Below are 21,431 nucleotides of genomic sequence, written 5' to 3' on the forward strand. Positions count from 1 at the left end.
TCTAGGTGATTCTATATGCAGCTAGTGCTGAGAAGCATTGACATAGAAATGGATGAGCTCTCCAAAGGAAAAAGTGTAGACAGAAGGGAGGCACAGGTTTTCAAACCTGTGGAGCAAAGGTTTTCAAAATTGAGGTTCATGAGCCATCTACATCATAATCTTTTGGGTTACTGGTTAAAAATATAGCTTCTTAAGCTTAATTCAGAGGTATTAAAAAAGAACTTCAGAGAACGAGGCCTAAAAATATTCATTTTAACAAGTTTTCAAAGTGATTTTAAAGTACACCAAAGTTTGAGAACCATTCATTTGGAAGTAGGGTTAGAGTAGTCAGGGGGAGAGTAGGAAAACTGGAAAAACATAATGTCCATAAGAGCTGAGAGAGAACAATGTTTCAAGGATGGAGGGGCCAGCTATGATGAAAGTAGGTGAAAGGTCAAAGAGAGGAGACAAAAGAACTGACCATATCTGGCAATAGAGAAATCATGGTGATTTTGATAAGAGCAATCAATGCCAGTGAAGACATCAGGAAGGAAGCTAGAACAAGTGGATTGAAGAATGAGTGAAAGGTGAGGAAGTGGAGACAGCATAAATAGAGTACCTTTCTAAGAGATGTGGGTTCATAGCCAAGAAGAAAAAATGGTCAGTTGCTGGGAATACCAAAGGAGTTTTATGGTTGTTTTCAAATTAAATACTAGCATGTGCTTTTATGTTAATGGTAATAACGATCAATGTAGAGAGGCAGAAATCAAAGACGCATGAAGAATAATCAACCAAAAAAGTGAAGTACATAGGAAGGTTCTTTTCCCCTCAGAGAAGACGTGGCCTTTTACAAGTAGAAAGACATGTCTTCCATTTTAACAGTATTAAATAATCCTTAATAGGTGCAAGGTTGATTAAGGCTACAAGAAAGATAACAGAAAGAAAGATAACAGAGTTCCCAATTCATGGTTTCTATTTTCTCAATGAAGTATATAACAAATTCATCAACAGAGAGAATGTGAGAAAGAAATTCGAGGAAATGGTATAAATTACCTCTGGTTGGCCCAATGGAATAGCATTCCAGCTCAAAACTCAAGTGTTCTGTAGGAACTATATTAAAGTTATTTCATTGCTAAGGAAGATAATTAGTAATTCCTGGCTTAAAGCCATCTCTTCTGCTTTGCAGGGGATATATGGGATTTCAAATGAGCAACTATTAGACTTTCAAATAGATGATACTCATTAATAAAGGAATTTTGGTATCTACCTACAGGTAATCCTGTGACCAACAATATAAGGCTTCCACCTGAATTAGGATAAAATAATTTTCACAGTGAAGTATCTCTATCTACATGTTTAATATCCAAATGGAGGAAATCTACTTCGCATGAGGTGCTGTGATAAGGCAAATCACACAATTCCCATTTCATCTACTCAACTCTATGTAGTAGCCATATAGACAGGTGAAGTTAGTACATACAAAGCTCCATAACTAGTAAAGGAATTGGGAATTAAAGGGTCTGTCCTGCAAAGCCTGTGCTCAATACATAACAGAGTATATTGAACTTAAGGTTAAGTAAATGCAGTAATGAATGATTTCCAAAGCCTAAAGAAATAACAATCTTGATATATTAATGTATTCCTTATCTGGCAGGAGGCTCAGAGCTAACTTTTGAATAAAATTGTAGTAACTGACTTGATTCTGGGTTTTCTGCTATAATTGCTCAACCATCCCATTCATTACTTGGCTCTTATTCTTTATCAACTGGATACATGAGAGTTTTTTTTATTGATTACTTTTATTGCAAACCATGATATTAAAGAGTAGGTAAGGTGTAAGTCAAATAGTAAGTGATAAACTCTGTATTTATATTTTTAAGAGACACAGAAGGCTTAGAAATCAGGACTATTAAACAAGGCACTATATATGGAATAGTGCGATGACTGCGAGCCCCTTTAGGGTATGAATGTCTGTCTTATTCACCTGCATACCTGGCATCCAGGACACAACGCTTTGGCAAGTAATAGACAGCATTTCCTGAGTGATTTAAAACTCAAGTGCTATCATGCCTGTGTTTATTATTTCAAATTTCTCATCATATTTCTCAATACAAGAAAAATAATTAAAATGCAAACATGTACTCAGACTAATGTCTTGTGTAGGTATTCACAGAAAACAGATATATACATATGCCACCGAGAAAATATAGTTTAAACTACAAAAATAAGCAAGTGAAGGATTCATAACTGTTAATTCCTTAGAAGGAATAAAGAACTTTATTTCCTACTGGTGATAAGGTAGAATAAACATTCTTTAATGTTGGACAGAATTAGAAACCTGTATCTTCCACCCATGAAACAGGTAAACTTGGGCAAATCACTTAACCCCTGATCTAATTTTCCTTATCTGTAAAACAGGGTTAATTAAAGTACCCATCTCACAGGTTTATTCTGAGGATTACATTATATAATGCTTGAAAACATTTAGAACAATGTCATGCGCATACTAAGACCTCATTAAATATTACATTTTACTATTTAGAGTCCCACCTCATCCCTTTATCAACAAAATATTATTTTATCAAGTCTGGCTAGAAAGCACAGGGGTCTAGGCCTCAGGGCAAAAAAAGATCATTTGTGATAGTCTCCTCTTTCATTCCTGTGGATAAACTAGGTTGAAAGTACAGAAGCAACTTTAAAGAGATACCTTGGTTTATGAAAAGACCTAGGGAAAAGCAAAACATTTCCATTTGCATTTATCACCTGCAACTTTGCCATAGGAAGAAAGAAAAAAAAATTGGAAATAACTGACAAGTCAAATAAATAAAAGATCAATTAAATAATTAGATCCCGGAGGAGTTCCCATGTGCTGCAGTGGAAATGAATCTGACTAGGAACCATGAGGTTGCGGGTTTGATCCCTGGCCTCCCTCAGTCAGTTGAGGATCCAGTATTGCCATGAGCTGTGGTGTAGGTCACACACATGGCTGTGATCTGGTGTTGCTGCAGCTGTGGCATAGGCCCGTAGTTGTAGCTCTGACTGGACCCCTGGCCTGGGAACCTCCATGTGCCACGGGTGCGGCCCTAAAAAGCAAAAAATAAAAATAAAAAATAAAAAAAAAATTTTAAAAAGAATTAGATCCCTACTGATATAAATCTCATGAATATGATTTTCAAATAATATCAAAAGCACCTAGAAACAAGTACAGAAAATAGAGAAAAATTTCCCAGTAATTTATAATTTGTTTTAAAAAATAGTTTTAACATTTCCATAGGCCAAAATTACCAGAGCTTCTGCTTTGTATTAATGTTATATCTACAACAGAACCATAAACACAATAGCACTGGAGTTCTCACTGGCACAGCGGAGACAAATCTGACTAGTATCTGTGAGGATGCGGGTTCAATCTCTGGCCTCGTTCAGGGATCTGACATTGCCATGAGCTGTGGTTTAGATCCTAGACGTGGCTCCAATCCGGCTGTGACACAGGCCGGCAGCTGTAGCTCCGATTCGACCCTTAGCCAGGGAACTTCCATATGCCACAGATGTGGCCCTAAAAAGCGATAAATAAATAAATAAACAAACAAACAAACATAAAAGCATTACATTTAAACTAACATGAAATATTCTAAAGCTTCACATAAAGATTTCAAAGGTAATTGCTTTAGAAATAATTTCAGAAAAAACAAAATTTATGAAATATTGTTTTCTATAATAGAATATTTTACAAATCTATGGAATGGATATATCAATTTTAATCCATGCAAATGTAATATACAGTAATTCAAAATAAATAGAATTCTTTTTCAAAGAAACATGATCATTGTTACCAAGAAGCAGAAATGAATATTCAATGACATGTAGCACTGAGAGGTAAATTTTAAAAATTAGCTTGCAAAATATGAAAATTCAAAATGATAAATTTCAATAGGTGATCAACTTACTGACATCAGTCTTAGCAATGTTTTTGTGGACCTGACTCCAAAGGTAAGGGAAACAAAAGCAAAAATAAACAAATGAGACACATCAAACTAAAATGCTTCCACGCAGTGAAGGACAGCATAATCAAAATGAAAAGACAACCTACTGAATGGGAGAAGGTATTTGCAAAACATATATAAGAGGTTAATATCCAAAATACATAAAGAACTCATACAACTCAACAACAAAAAAAAAAACCTGATTTTAAAATGGGCAGAGGATCTAAATAGACATTTTTCTAAAGAAGACATACAGATGGCCTACAGATATATGAAAAGATGTACAACATCACTAATTATTAAGGAAATGTGTATCAAAACTACAATGAGAAATCACCTGCCTGTTAGAATGACTATCACTGAAAAGACAAGAATAACAAATGTGGAGAGAGTGTGGAGAGAAGAGAACCCTTGTACACTCTTGGTGGGAATATAAATTGGTGCACTCACTATGGAAAACAGTATGGAGATTTCTTAAAAAATTAAGAATAGAACTACTATATGACCCAGCTATCCCACTTCTACATATTTACCAAAAGAACAGAAAAACACTAATTTGAAAATACATATGCACCCCTATGTTCACTGCAGCATTATTTACAATAGCCAAGATATAGAAACAAACTAAGCATCCATCAATGGATGAATGGATAAAGATGTGGTATATACAGTGGAATATCAGCCATAAAAATAATGAAATTCTGCCATCTGCAACAACATGGATGGACCTTGAAGGTATTTTGCTAAATGAGATCTAAAAAAATGGAGTTCCCGTTGTGGCGCAGTGGTTAACGAATCCGACTAGGAACCATGAGGTTGAGGGTTCGGTCCCTGCCCTTGCTCAGTGGGTTGACGATCCGGCATTGCCGTGAGCTGTGGTGTAGGTTGCAGACGCGGCTCGGATCCCGCATTGCTGTGGCTCTGGCGTAGGCCAGTGGCTACAGCTCCGATTCGACCCCTAGCCTGGGAACCTCCATATGCTGCGGGAGCGGCCCAAAGAAATAGTAAAAAGACAAAAAAAATATATATATATAAAAAAAGGGAAGAAAATAAAACAAAAACAAACCGATAGATTAGAGAGATCAGATTAGTCATTACCAGAGAAAAAGGGAGTTGAAGGGCAAAGGGTAAATGAAGAAGGACAAAGAAGTGAAAAGGGTAAATTTTATGGTGATGGATAACTAGGCTTGTGGTGGTGATCATTTTGTAGTATGTACATACAGATGTCAAATTATAATGCTGTACACCTGAAACTTATAAAATAAAAAATCAATCACTGCCTTAAGGTATAATTGTAATTACTATTTTATAAATTATACATCACTTCATATTTTTTTGCATTAGAAGAAACTGAGATAATCTGAACTAAATTCTAAAAACTTCAATTTGCTATCTGAAAAAGCTATTTCTTTTTATGTATTTACATATGTACTTAATGCATTTCTCACCTATTTAGGTAGATACTTGATGCCTATTAATGGAGTGCAGTAAAAAGTCAATCTATTCCTAATTCTAAATGGCAGAGTAATCAAAATTATGTATTTGAGAATCAAAAAATAGTATGCAATAATTTCTTTAACATTTTTAAAAGATCACACTTTAAAGAATCTCTTTTTATAAGTTACGCTAACTTTCAAATGATTCAATCAGCAATTTTCCATTCTTAACACTGATGTCAGAATTCTCATTAACGTCTAAACTCTGGTCTTCCAACACAGTAAGGTTCTCCTTCACTAAAACAGCTGTAGCCTTGCATTAAACGTTCCTGAACACACACATACACACCTACAGAAAATCTAACTATTTAAACACCATAAGCATAGAGATATTTTTCATGTTTTAAAAGTACAAGGATAGAAAAGATTATACCTTAAGGAAGAGAAGATTATCTGGGCATTTCTAAATTGATCTAATGTACAGTAATGAACCAAAGGCAACCCAGTCCCTTGGAGTGCTCTGGACACTGGGACAGATTCCTGAGAATTTTATGACCATTCCATGTAGAATATCAAAATTTACTAAAGCAAATAACAAGTTTAGTATCATTATCTAAAGACAATTCAAAATTCTGTGATAAACTTAGTTTTCAAACAACTTAAGTACTTCTTCAAGTCTGAGACAAAAGTGAGTAACTATAAAACGGGGCAATTATCTTCAATAATAGTTACCTGAATAACTTTCTCCTTTTAGGATGAATAACAATTATAGATAAATAAATCATTTTAATAAAATATGTGATTTTAAAAATTAGAATTACTTGAAAATGAAAGATTAAATGTTTTGGCCAAACTTGAAGCATGCATAAGTTCCTGGGCTGGGGACTGAACCTGAGCCACAGCAGCGACATGCTGAATCCTTAACCACTATGCCACTAGGGAATTCCTGAAAGATTAAATTTATTAGGAAATAGCTTAAGGATAATTCAATCATATAGCCTGCACTAAAATCCACAATAAAAATAATCAGAATTTGACCTGTCCTACCTTTTATGTAAAGGTTTATCTGACATTTATGTTACACAGTCTATCTTATATAAAGGTGACATCATTTTGTGAAGCTATCCTAGAAAATAATTTTTTAAGAAAACATTGCCTACTAAAAATATCATGATGTAAAGAGAATCTAGACTCAACTTACTTTGAATATCCTCTCGAAGTCTATTTTTCCACACTAGAGAACACAGACACAAGCTATCAAATATCTACAAAAAATGAATGCCATGATGTTAAGAAAAGAGATAGAAAGGGAGAAATGAAATCTGAATTTAATTTTTTCATTCAACTTTATCCACAGTTTACATCGGTAATATACATTTAGTGTTCCATTTATTTTTAAATGTATCATAAAAATCAATCATGATAGATCTGTGACCCATACAAACATTTCTGAATTCTTCAAAAAATTCAGTTAGAAAAGTCAATAAACTAGCATTTTGTAAAGATAATTATTAAACAAATGGTAATGTATTTTTACTCCTTATTTCAATTCTAACATATCCAACATCACCTCTTTCTTGTGCCATACAGGAATAAAATTGAGCAGAAGTAGCTATCTACTCATGTTTTAGGGCCTAATAAAATATTTTAGTTTGATTACTTAACCCTCTTCAAATCTCAAATCCAATTCAAATAATGATAATTGTTCTTATTTCAATAACTGATGAAGTAAATATATAATAACCATAAAAACCATTTAGAATAAATTTTAAACTTATTTAAAAACTACTAAAAAGAAATACATCAGAGCCTTAGTATAATATGTGCTTGGGGACTATGCCATGAAACTGCCATGGAGACAGTGTTGCCTTTTGCCACTACAGTAAATAAATGGCCATGGTATGGAAATCAAATAGATCCATCTTAAATGCAGTAAAGAATGCTACAGAGGTTCTGGTGTACTTTCCTTTTAAAGCAATAATTAATTGACAAGTAAGTGAAATGCATTAAGGAAATGGCCTATAATTTCACTAATATTTCAATGATATGAAACATGAAAATACTTGTAAAATAATTAACATCTAGATTGATTAACAAGAGGAATCCTACAGCATGATAACTATTAAAGCAGTATGAATGATTGCTGTAGCTTCTGATGATCACTTTATTTGTAACACTGTCAAAATTTTATCTTAAAAACTAACAACTAAGGTATTTACTTGTCATTTCTTACCTTTATTACCCACGCTTTCACTAGGGGAGACTGATTATGTCAAAGAGGTTTGCTTTTTTTTTTTTTTTTTAAGATCCAACTGAAAAATAGTAACTAATTAGCTCAAGTAAAGTAATAAATTACTAATAATTTAACTTTTAAACCTCTTAGTCTTAAGAAGCTTTAATTATTTAAAAGCTCCAATTTGACCCTTGGGGAATGTAAAGAACACATCTGCATCCTAAAGTCAAAATAATTATATGGCTTCATGCCAACTGATCAAAAAAAGTAGAGTTGATGCTAAACCAACTCTTACTATACCATTTGGCACAATAATTTTTACTTTTTATATATACCTTTGAAATACCCAGGCCAACATTTTTAATAAGTTGCATCCATATTAAGAGGTAACAAGTGCAAATAATCACATATGTAAGATATGATACTTGCCTGACTAGTACAAAAGTAATTATACTAAGATTCTTCTATAGGAAACTGAGTTATTACAGTAATGTTTTTGAAAAATTCCTGCACTACTACCAACATAAATTTTATCCATCTCTAAATTAAACAAGGACTTTATATAACACAGTATACTTATGAAAAGATTTATAGAATGGTTTGTGTTTATTTCAACATCATGTTGAGGATCCATTGAGATTTACTGGATCCAAAAATGGACATTATTTTTGAATAAAAACCTACTCCTCAATTGCTGCTCTCTGAATCTGAATATAACCAAAGGCAGCACACTGATATAACATTCTTGAAAGTCACAACATAAACCCAAACTTTGGCAGTTTTATCAAAATGTCCTTGACAATTAAGTACTTTGCTAGTTCTCAAAAACCTTACTGCTTTGTGTAAGATTTTCAATACAGAAATAAAATACTCTTCAAATAATAACTTTAAAAGATGATTAAGTTTTGCAAAATTAAATAGCATAAATTAAGCATATTAACATTGTTTATCTGAAGACATGAAATAACCAATTTAAGAAAAATGCAATGGACTAAATAAAGACACAAATGTCACAATGTGAGGGAGGTTTATCCTCACATATTACTGAACTTACAAAATCTACTAAAATATTTTAAAATTCCATTGATTCCATTAATACATAAAAAGAAATTGCAAAAATGCTTAAGACTATATGAGTTATCAATTACACAGGCACTTCACATGTAAACAATCTACAGTACAACTGAAAATATTTTGGCACCAACCTATAATACTAAAAGAATTTAATATAAAGCCAGAATTCTGTAATTTCCACTCACTTTTTTTCTAGAAAACTAAGACCAAAGATTGAAGAAATTATGTATAAACTAGAATTACAAGTATATTAAATAACTCAAATATAGAATTGTTTTAAATTGGTAAAAATGATTACATTATGCAGACATTTACCAGTATGCTATGATATAAAAAACCTAATTAAATTGAAACCACATTTTAAATTTAGTATTAATCTGATTGTTAAAATAATCAAGGTTATCAACTGACTTAGTAAAAACAGAATTTGAATTTATCAAAAACTCTTATTAAGTTGATCCAGTTTTCCCCCAAAAGAAGTTTGGGCAATTGGAAATTTAATCTTGATATTTTAACATAATTTTTCTTAAGCCTAAGGCCTGATTTAATAAAAGTATTTTTGATTAGACATCCTTACTCATAAATTTAAGATATTTGAAATCACTTCAAATAAATGAAACTAGACACATATGATTTCCAAATGTTATATCAAGCTGTAGAAAGCTGAGATGCCTTGGTTGTGGGTAATTCAAGAAGAGCCTGAACTGTGACACCAACTTTCACAAGACCTCTTTCTTCCAAAATATGATGAGGCAAACAGAGCCTTTCCTGAAAAACAAAACAAATGATATCTGAACATCTGAACATTCACTTTTTAACAGTGCAGCAAAGCTTAAATGTCAGAACTGGGTTTTTGTTTTTTTGTTTTTGTCTTTTTAGGGCCACACCCGCGGCATATGGAAGTTCCCAGGCTAGGGGTCTAATCAGAGCTACAGCTGCCAGCCTACACCACAGCCACAGCATCGCTGGATCCTTAACTCACTGAGCAAGGCCAGGGATTGAACCCACAACCTCATGGTTCCTAGTCAGATTCGTTTCCACTGTGCCACAACGGGAACTCCAGAACTGGGTTTTTAAAACACATTTTTTAGAAAACTTCAAGTAAAAAGTACAGAATTCTAATTAAATTTTAATTTTAAAATGTCTGTTTCAATAGACTTTTATGGTATGGAATTCTATTTCATGAATTGTGTCTTGTTTTGTTTTTTGTCTTTTGTCCTTTTAGGGCCACATCAGGGGCATATGGAGGTTCCCAGGCTAGGGGTCCAATCGGAGCTACAGCTGCCAGCCTAGGCCAGAACCACAGCAACGCTGGATCCGAGCCGAGCCGCGTCTGCGACCTACACCATAGCTCACGGCAACACCGGATCCTTAACCCACTGAGCAAGGGAAGGGACTGAACCCGCAACCTCATGGTCCCTAGTCGGATTCGTTTCTGCTGCACCACGTAGGGAACTTCTATGGGGTGTGTTTTGATCTGAGGTTGATTTGATCCACATAATAAGCAAATATTTATTTATTTATTTATTTATTTATTTGAAGATGAAGCCATATATTTTTTTAAAGAAGAGGTAATTTTTTTTTTGTCTTTTTGCCATTTCTTGGGCCGCTCCTGCGACATATGGAGGTTCCCAGGCTAGGGGTCGAATCGGAGCTGTGGTCACTGGCCTACGCCAGAGCCACAGCAACGCAGGATCCGAGCCGCGTCTGCAACCTACACCACAGCTCACGGCAACGCCGGATTGTTAACCCACTGAGTAAGGGCAGGGACCGAACCCGCAAGCTCATGGTTCCTAGTCGGATTCGTTAACCACTGCACCACGACGGGAACTCATAAGCAAATATTTTAAATTGAAGTGGTGGTACTAGATATTCCCTAATCTCTCATGCTAGAGCAGAAAGAGCACTTTATTTCCAGCCAAGAGATCTAAGGGCCATACAAAGTACTAAAGGTACTAAAATTCCTTGAGACCCTCTTCATCCTGAAAATAGGACTATGTGAGAAGCAGAACAGTCTATATATGGAAGTTCTTTGTAAACTGTTGTCCTGTATAAAACTGGTCACTCTGGTTCTTTCTACCAGAGTTCTGAGGTACTGTGGTCTGTGATGTATACAGCACTTCAGTATTTTTTTTTTGTCTTAAGGTTACTCCCCTCCAGCTTCTAGTGAGGTTGTGTTGCTTCTTATTCTTAGTTCCAACAGTTAGAATTTGATAAATAATAACTGCCTCCTCTTCTAAGTCATCACATGTGTCATATGATCTTCACAACTATATGAAAAAGAGGGTTTAGAAACAACTTTACATTAGGTTTCATTAGCCTTCACTGACCCTCTTTTTTTTTTTTTTTTTTTTTTTTTTTTTGTCTTTTGTCCTTTTACGGCCACACCTGCAGCATATGGAAGTTCCCAGGCTAGGGGTCTAATCTGAGCTGTAGCCACCGGCCTACGCCAGAGCCACAGCAATGTGGGATCCAAGCCGCGTCTGTGACCCACACCACAGCTCACGGCAACCCACTGATCCTCAACCCACTGAGCGAGGCCAGGGATCGAACTTGCAACCTCATGGTTCCTAGTTTGATTCGTTTCCGCTGCACCACAAGGGGAACTCCTGATCCTCTTCTAACAACCTTAATGTCTTCAAGGGTTCTGTATTCACCCTCTTCTGTTTTTACACTATATCCTCTCTTTGGTATTCTCAAAGCCATATCAAATCTGTAAGGGTTTCAACTGAAACACTGCATGCATGTGCACAACACCAAATAAATTTGGTAGCATTTTTGAAGAAGTAATGCGGTCTACTGCTTCACTTGGGACACCCACTCATCTCAGGAAAATAAGCTAGCAATGTATAAAGTAGGTGACAGAGCATCTACAGGCCCCATCTGGTCTATAACTTGTTTTACAAGTTGGCTAGCATAGTGTTTTACAAGTCTAGAAACATTCCTTTTTTTTTAAATCCCGTGTTTCTCAAAACATTAGAAGCCTTGGCAAGAATGGGCCCCTATTTGCAAATGGTAACAACCATATCTTCAATCTGATGACTTTCAAATCTTTACTTTCCTGCCAATATCTCTCTATTCATCTCCAGAAACAAATGTCAACCTGATACAGCCAAACAGATGTCCAACAGACATACCAAAATCAACATGTCCATAAGAGAACTACTTCCTCGCTAAATTAACTTCTCCTCTGTATTCTATACCTCAGTCAGTAATATATCACTCAGTCTCTCTCAACATAAACCTGGGAATCATAATAGTCTCTTTCTTCCTTACTCCCATAACTCAATCACCAAATACTACTGATAATATTACCATGTATTTATTTAGGCCACACCCGCAGCATATTGAAGTTCCCGGGCCAGGGATCAAATCTGAGCCACAGCTGTGACCTGAGCTGCTGTAGAGACAACATTGGATCCTTAACCCACTGTGCAACAATGGGAACTCCAATATGCCCATTTATTAAAAGAGTTCTCAAAAATTATCTTCTCATTCCATTTTTACTGCAACATTTGTTGTCCTCCTAATATTTGGCTTATTTATTCAAAAACCCCTGAAGTATACATTAGAAAAGAGAAAGGTGGTTTCAAATCAACGACATCAGCTCCCACCACAGAACCTGTAAAAAGAGCAAATTAAACCAATGGTAAGCAGAAAGAAGAAAATTATGAAGGTGAGAGAGAAAAACAATAAAATTAAAAAACAGAAAATAATAGTAAAAAAAAAATCAATGAAACCAAACATTGGTTCACTGAGAAGTTTTTTTTTAATTCATAAATCACCTAGCTAGATTAATCAGCAAAAAGAGAGAAAATACATGAATTGCCAATATCAGATATAAAAGAAGCGACATCACAAGAGATGCTACAAACACTAAAATGATAATATGGAGGACATTAAAAACAACATCATAACAATAAGTTTGACCAACTAGATGAAATGGACAAATTCTTCAAAAGACACCACATATCCAAGCTCATATAAGACTAAACAGAAAACTAGAATAGCTCTTTATCTATTAAAGAAACTGAAATTGTAGTTAAAAACTTTCCCACAAAGAAAACCCATTGCCTAGAAGGATTCAAGTTTCAATAATGAATTTGACTAAATATTTAATAAAGAAATAACATCAATCTACCCAAAATCTTCAAGAAAAGCGAAGAGCAGGGAATATTTTCTAACATGTTCCATGAGGTTAGCATTGCCTTGACACCAAAGCCAAGCAAAAACATTAAAACTAAAGACCAAGAACCTCATTAATATAGATGCAAAAAGTCTAAACAAAATTTTAACAAATTGAATCCAACAACATAAAGATAACAACAATATCTATCATGACCAAGTGGGGTTTATACCAAGAGTCCAGGTTTGACTTAATATCTGAAAATCAACCAATGTAATTAACAATGTTGTAAAAGAAAAAAAAATGTTGCCTCAGTAGTGTAGAAAAAGCACTTGACAAAATTCAACATCTGTCCCTAATAAGAACTCTCAGCAAACTAGGATCATATATTTTATAAGGAACTTATATTTTGAATATATAAAGAACTTAATAATAAAAATGTGACTGATTCAATTAAGTCACAACATTTGAAGACCTTTCTCCAAAAACATATATGAATAGTCAATAAGCACACAAAAAGATGCCCAACATCATTAGCCATTAGGGAAACACTAATCAAAACCACAAAGAGATATCACTTCACACCCACAAGGATGACTAAAATAAAAAAGGTTGACAATAATCATTGTTGGTGAGGATATATTGATGGTAGGAATGTAAATTGGAAAATAATTTAGCAGTTCCAAAAAAGATAAATATATAGTTATCATATAACCTAGCATAAAGCAACTATACAATCTACCATATAACCTGAGAGAATTAAGGCAAGTATTCAAACAAAAACATTTCATCAATGTTCATAGCAGCATTATTCATAATAAAAAATGAGTGGAAACAGCCCTGATATCCACCAACTGATGAATAGTAAACAAACCACGGTATATACATACAATGGAATATTACTCAGCCCTGAAAAAATGAAGTACAGGCATGCCTCAGAGATATTGAGAGTTGAGTTCTGGATCACCAAAATAAAGTAAATATTGCAATAAAGTGAGTCATATGAATTTCTGTTTCCTAGTACATATAAAAGTTTTGTTTACACTATACTATAGTCTACTAAGTATGCAATAGCATTATGTCTAACAAAATAAACCGTTATAAAAAAAACACCTTATTGCTAAAAATGCTAATCATCATCTGGCAATGCAGCATTGCCACAAACCTCCAATTCATAAAAAAAATGCAGTATCTGTGAAGCACAGTAAAGTGAAATGCAATAAAACTAGGTATGTCTGTACTGCTTTATGCTACAACATGGATTAACCTAGAGAGCACTGTGCTAAGTAAAAGATAACAGATATCATATTTTATGATATCATTAATATCTCCTCTCCAGAATAGGCAAATTCATAGAGATAGAACAGAGGAGGGACTGCTAACAGGTAAGTGGTTTCTTTCTAGGGTGATAAAATATTCTACACTTAGTGTTGCCCAACTCTGCGACTATAAGAAAAAACAATTTAATTATACACTTTAAATGGGTAAATTTTTTGGTATGTTAAATATGTCTCAATAATAAAGTTTTTTTTTAAAAAGGCAATGCATGTGCCCAATCCCAAGCCTAAAAAAAGATAATTTCAACCTATATCTTTCAACATGTTAAAAAATAACTAAAACTTGATTACAAACCTAAATGTAAAACTTAAGATTGTAAAACTTCTAGAAATATAGGATAAAACCTTTGTGACCTTAAGTTATGCAAAGATTTAACACCAAAAACATAACTGATTTCTTTAAATGACAAATTTTACTCCAAAGCATCAAAATTTCTGCTTTTTGAAAAATACTGTAAGGAGAATGAAAAGACAAGTCAAAGACTAGGATACAATATTTTTAAATCGCACATGTGATAAAGAATTTTATCTGTAATTTATAAAGAAATCTCAAACTCAGTAATTAAGAAAACTCAATTTAAAAAGCAGACAAACACAGAAAAAAAAAAAGACAAAAGTTTAGAAACACTTCATTTTACATATGGCAAATCATCATACAAATGGCAAATAAACCCTTGAAAAGATGTTCAACATCATGAATCTTCAGGGAAATGGAAATTAAAACCACACTGATGGTAAGACCAGATACTATAAAATTCTTAGAGGAAAACATAGGCCAAACACTCTCTAACATAGACCGCAGCAATATCTTCTCAGATCCACCTCCTAGAGTAATAACAATAAAAACAAAAATTAAAAAAATGGGATGTATTTAAACTTAAAAGTTTTTGCACAGAAAGGAAATCATAAACAAAACAAAAAGACAACCCACAGAATGGGAGATAATATTTGCAAATGAAGCAACTGATAAAGGATTAACCTCCAAAATATACAAACACCTTCTGCAGCTCAATTGCAAAAAAAAACCCAAACAATCCAATCAAAAAATGGGCAGAAGATCTAAGTAGACATTTCTCCAAAGAAGACATACAGATGGCCAAAAAAACACATGAAAAGATGCTCAACATCACTAATTATTAGAAAAATGCAAGTCAAAACTACAATGAGGTACCATTTTACACCAGGCAGAATGGCCATCATCAAAAAATCTACAAACAATAATTGCTGGAGAGGGCATAGAGAAAAGAGAACCCTCTTACACTGTTGGGGCAAATATAAATCAGGGCAGCCACTATGGAAAACAGTATGGAAGCTCCTCAAAAAAATAAAAATAGAATTACCACATGATCCAGCAATTCCACTCCTGGCATCTATCCACAGAAAACTATAATTTGAAAAGATATATGCACTCTAATGTTCACTGCAGCACTATTTACAATAGCCAAGACATGGAAGCAACCTAAATGTCTACTGGACAAGAATAGATAAAAAAGATATACACATATACAATGGAATATTACTCAGTCATTAAAAGAATGAAACAAGGCTATTTGCAGCATTATGGATAGACCCAGAAATTATCATACTAAGTGAAGTTAGACAGTGAAAAACAAACATCATAAGATATCACTTATATGTGGAATCTAAAAAAAGAATACAAATGAACTTATTTACAAAATGGAAACAGACTCATAGACTTTGAAAAAGTTATGGTTACCAAAAGGGACAGGGAGTAGGAGGAGAGACGGACTAGGGGTTTGGAAATGGCATATGCACACTGAGGTATATGGAATGATTGGCCAAAAGGGACCTGCTGTATAGAACAGAGAACTCTACCCAATATACTGTGTTAATCTATGTGGGAAAAGAATCTGAAAGAGAATGGATGTGCATATACATATCACTGAATCACTTTGTTGTATAGCAGAAATCATCACAATCTTGTAAATCAACTATACTTCAATAAAGCTTTAAAAAGTGAAAGAAAAAATAGACAAAAGATCAAAAGATTAGAACAGACACTTCATAAAAGAAGTCATACAAATGGCAAATAAGCCTTTGAAAAGATGATCAGTATCATCAGTCTTCTGGTAAATGGAAATTAAAAGCACACTGACAAATCGGTACATACCTATTAGAATGGATAAATTAAAAAAAAAACACTGACCATACTGAATGTTATTGAGGATGTGGAGGAACTGGAACTCTCATACACTGCTGATGGGAATGAAAAACGGTACAACTATTTTGGAATAAAGTTTTATACTTATAATGTTCAGCATACACCTGCCATATTTTCCAGTCATTCCACTCCCACGTATCTACCCCAAATTAAAGAACACATATATCCAAAGACTTGCACATAACTGTATAGCAGCTTTATCTGTAGTAGTCCATGAAACTGGAAACAATCCAAATGGCCATCAACAGGTCAATGGACCAACGAACTGTGGTATATTCATATAATGAAATACTACACAACAATAAAAAGGAATGACCTATTTATACATGCAACAACATTGCTGAGCCTTAGGATAGTTATACTGAGTGAAAGAGGCAGGAAAAAAATTGTATATATTCTATCATTCCAATTTTATACACCTCCAGATAGAAAATGCAAACTAAAATAGAAAGCAAATTAGTGGATGCCTGACGAAGAAAGGATTGCAAAGGGACACAAGGATGTGTTCATTATCTTGACTAAAGTGATGATTTCATGGTGTATGCATATGTCAAACCTTATCAAACTGTATAATTTATTTACATGCACTTTACTATACGTCAATTATACTTCAATAAAACTGTTAAAAATACAGGGAGTTTTGAATGGCCCCTCCATTGCCCCCCTTATGGTGAGGATAGGTAAGCTACTAACCCTGTCCTAGAACAACAAGCTGGAGAGAGAAGAGTAAGCTAAGTAAAATAGTTTTTGTAAGACCTTCCCTTTTATCCTCCTTGCCTAATGTATCAAGCAGGTATCAGAAATATATTGGACTGTATTTTCTTTCAAGAAAAAGAACAGAAATAGAAAGTATACATGTTAGAGGGTAGGCTCTGGAATTAGAACAGCAGGGTTCAGAGTTTGGCTCCTCCACTGTTTACTAAAAGTGTGACTGAACAAGTTCCCTCATTCATTCAATAAATGTTTATTGAGAACCCTTCCTCCAAAAATTCTTAAAATGACAAAATGTATACAATGCAATAACTAAAAAGCCTTCCTAACTGTTCTATTTTCACACTAAGAGATTAAGAGTACAAAAAAGAAAGAACATAAAAATTTTAAGAATTAAATTTTTAAAACATCATGTCAAGCACAGATAAGTAACTAGAGGACAACGACATGAGATTTCCAACTTACAGAGTAATTCAACTGATTTCTCTATAAATTATATATATTCACTTGAGGAAAGACGTTAAAGTAGAACTTGTAGACCACATTGCTTTGACACTATTGAAAAGATAACTTAAATAAGCACAACTCAATATATATGTTAATATCAAATTAACATACTGTATACCTTAAACTCACAAAATGTTGTCAATTATATCTCAAAAATCTAAACTTTAAAAAATAAAAGAGGAGTTCCCGTCGTGGCGCAGTGGTTAACAAATCCGACTAGGAACCATGAGGTTGCGGGTTCGGTCCCTGCCCTTGCTCAGTGGGTTAACGATCCGGCGTTGCCGTGAGCTGCGGTGTAGGTTGCAGACGCGGCTCGGATCCCGCGTTGCTGTGGCTCTGGCGTAGGCTGGTGGCTACAGCTCCGATTCGACCCCTAGCCTGGGAACCTCCATATGCTGCGGGAGCGGCCCAAGAAATAGCAACAACAACAACAACAACAACAACAAAAAGACAAAAGAGAAAAAATAAATAAATAAATAAATAAATAAATAAAAAATAAAAGAAAAAAAAGTACAACTAGATTGTGGTCTGCTAACAATTCCATGTCCTCTCAATAGTTAGTCATGTTGATGTTCGGCTTACAATGTTTTCAAAAAAAGCAATATTTTGATTTTTCATTTTCATTATATATTTACAATATTGCTTTATGGTATACTATAATTTTATAGTATTGCAATTATTACATGAAACATAAACAAGTCAGAAAAGTTTATTCACTGAGGTATTATATGTTACTAAGATTTCCGATTTGAATATTATAAAGTTTAAGATGCTGTTCACACCCAGAGTTCCCATTGTGGGTTAAGGTGTTGGTGAGGATGCAGGGTTGATCCCTGACCTCATTCAGTGGGTTATGGATCTGGTGTTGATACAAGCTGCAGCACAGGTCACAGATGTGGCTTGGATTGGTGTAGGCCACAACTGCAGCTCCAATTCGACTCCTGGCTCGGGAACTTCCATATGCTGCAGCTGCAGCATTAACAGAGAGAGAGAAAGAAAATGTTCCCACTGAATGCAAATTTTCTAATCAGAGTTTATCCATAGATTTATTAAAGGACTCCAAATTTCCTCCATGAGGAAAAATATAAGCAGCAATGTCTTCAAACCAACTTGTCATATGGTCTCTAACTTATGCTTAATTGATGATGTATATGATCAGTACATTTTTCTATATATAAAGCTGTTTTATAATCACTTTAAAAGCAGCTTAAAAACCTTGATTAGATAGCTGTTACAGTTAAAGCTGGAACTCAGTAAAAGGAACCAAGGGAAGGTATTCATTTTAATATTCAGAAAGCATTATTAATTCCTATGTGAAGAAGAATTCAGATTGCATGTAATAAATTAACATTTAAATGATTATTTTATTAGAAAAATAATTACCTGTGAGACACCCAACTTTTTACAAGCATCAAGAAAATTTTCTACATTTCTTCGACATTTTGCCATGCTCAGTTTAGGCTGTAAAGTAAAAAAAAAAAAAAAAAAGTATATTTTCAGGAATATTTATTTATAAATATTAATCAAAACTGAAAATTAAATTTATTGAGGTGTATTATTTAAAGACTATTTCAAGAAGCTCTATCTTCCTTTAGAGAACTGACAAATTGTAGACAAAACTTACCACTGCTGGTGATGGCACATGAATACTAGCTACAGAACGTGGCCTTATGTGATTGGCTAAATGGCAAAGAACAACCCCATCCATCAGTGCAGCTCCAATGTCATCAGGCAAAATTACTTTTAACCTGGATTCGAGATTCTATAAAAGAAATGAATATAAATCACAGATATTCTATCTAAATACATGTTATATATTTATATTATTATCATTACATAATCCAAAATTTTAAAGAGTACTGGAAGATACAAACTATTTACATTTAGAATGGATAAGCAATGAGGTCCTACTGTACAGCACGAGGAACTATGTATATCCAATCACTTGCAACAGAACATGATGGAAGATAATATGAGAAAAAGAATGTATAGGAGTTCCCGTCGTGGTGAAGTGGAAACGAATCCGAGTAGGAACCATGAGGTTGTAGGTTCAATCCCTGGCCTCACTCAGTGGGTTGAGGATATGGAGTTGCCATGAGCTGTGGCGTAGGTCGCAGACGCAGCTCAGATCTGGCGTTGCTGTGGCTGTGGCGTAGGCCGGTGGCTATAGCTCCGATTGGACCCCTAGCCTGGGAACCTCCATATGCCGAGGTGCAGCCCTAAAAACACACAAAAGAAAAAGAAAGAAAAAGAATGTACATATATGTATGACTTGGTCACTTTTCTGTACAGCAGGAATTGGCACAACATGGCAAGTCAACTATACCTTAATAAAAAAAAACAAACCCAAAAAGAATGTATATATGTATAACTGAATCACTCTTCTGTGCAGCAGAAATTAACACATTGTAATCAATTATTCAATAAAATAATTTAAAAATTAAAAAATTTTTTTTAAATATCTGTTAATTTTCCAAGCTGAACTCATTTCTACAAAGCATACTTGAAATGTCAATCTGACTTACATTGCGAAGTTGTCGTATTTGCTCTCGTTCTTCTCGTAGATGTTCCATCTTTCTTCTCATTGTAAAACCAGGATCTGCTGCCCCATATTCTTGGCGAGATGAGCGGCTAAAAGCTATTAAAAAACCAAAATTTCCTAGCTTATTACAAAGCTAATAGGAAGGATCAACCATCAGTGAGGAAAGAGGTATGATAAAAAGAACTAGTATAAAACTACATAAACCACTATTATTATTAATTAATTCTAAATATTTTTTGCATACTTATTTGCATAACTGAAAGCAAAAGGGAAGACAGGTGTAATGATTTCTACCACCTATATATGTTCTTACTTAAAAATACGTTATTAGAAACTTATGATCCAGGTTAAAAATTATTATTGAACACAAATCAACCTTTATTATCTTTAAAGAAAAAGGAAATTATTCTTGAAGGTCAATACAGTTATTCAGGAATAAAAACTATAATTCAATACCTTGCCAAGTAACATGGATCCATTTTCTTTTGGGCTTGCCAAATTCGAAAAGATCCCTTTTTAAAACCACAATATAATGGAGTGCTATAATTTCAAACAGTGTTTGGTCTGCTGGCAGAGTGGTCATTCTAATAGCAGTCACAGTAGAGTAGAAATAAGACTGCAGTATATTTAAGGCAAAAAGCTGAGGTTTCAGGAGCTTGAAGGTAAAGAGGAAGAAAGAAATGGGGAATGGGAATTGGAAAAACAAATAAGGTTAAGAGAAAATTACTTTTAGGAGAGGGGAAAGAATCTATGTGTACTTAAAACTATGGAATCAATCCCATTTAAGCTCAGAAACTCTAGTTTCATATATAATCAATAAATTATATTTACAGAGTATATATTTACCTGATCTAGGCTTCAAGCCAAAGGGACCATGTGTAAAACCATCAGTTCTATCATACTCCTAAAAACAAAACAAAACAAAAAACAAATAAAACCTCTTTTCTTTCAAAATAATCAAGGCAGTAATTCATATCCATCCCAATTTGAGAAGTATTTATTTTTTCCATGATTAGTGGAGTAAAGAAAGGTAAACTACATTTCAATTCAAATAGATATATTACTTTTAAAAGGTCTATAAATATTTGCTAAATGACCTGAGCCTTTATATACTTCTCTCTCACAGCATAAGGAAAATGAAAATCATTAAAGCATATAAAATAAACAGATACTACTTTTTAAATGAAGAACCAGATGAAAGCCTCACTTAAAATGAAAAAAAAAGTTGCAATGAGAAGATAAGTGAAATTAGCAACACCTACTCAAGTATCTACTATGAACTTCACACTCAGTATAATCTGAGGCAAATACACACATTCATACT

At 34.0% G+C, this 21,431-nt stretch overlaps 1 protein-coding gene across 6 annotated transcripts in view; it reads right to left on the reverse strand.

Annotated features, from left to right (window-relative positions):
- Positions 1–6,707: 6,707 nt before the first annotated feature.
- The window catches only part of LRCH2 (leucine rich repeats and calponin homology domain containing 2), a 104,494-nt gene continuing 89,770 nt past the window's right edge, over positions 6,708–21,431 (reverse strand). For all 6 annotated transcript variants that reach the window (XM_085008242.1, XM_085008243.1, XM_085008241.1 and 3 more), the window contains 5 exons: positions 20,954–21,011; positions 20,091–20,203; positions 19,190–19,327; positions 18,949–19,026; positions 6,708–9,470 (listed from right to left, as the gene is read on the reverse strand). In XM_085008242.1, coding sequence (XP_084864368.1) covers positions 9,351–9,470; positions 18,949–19,026; positions 19,190–19,327; positions 20,091–20,203; positions 20,954–21,011 — 507 coding nt within the window. In that variant the 3' untranslated portion in view covers positions 6,708–9,350. The remainder of the gene's footprint in view (positions 9,471–18,948; positions 19,027–19,189; positions 19,328–20,090; positions 20,204–20,953; positions 21,012–21,431) is intronic.

The sequence above is a fragment of the Sus scrofa genome, chromosome X (genome assembly GCF_054392235.1).
Source record: "Sus scrofa isolate SSC_HxYL_T2T_F1_AM1 chromosome X, Sscrofa_HxYL_maternal_Yorkshire_Landrace_v2.0, whole genome shotgun sequence".
Classification (NCBI taxonomy): domain Eukaryota; kingdom Metazoa; phylum Chordata; class Mammalia; order Artiodactyla; family Suidae; genus Sus; species Sus scrofa.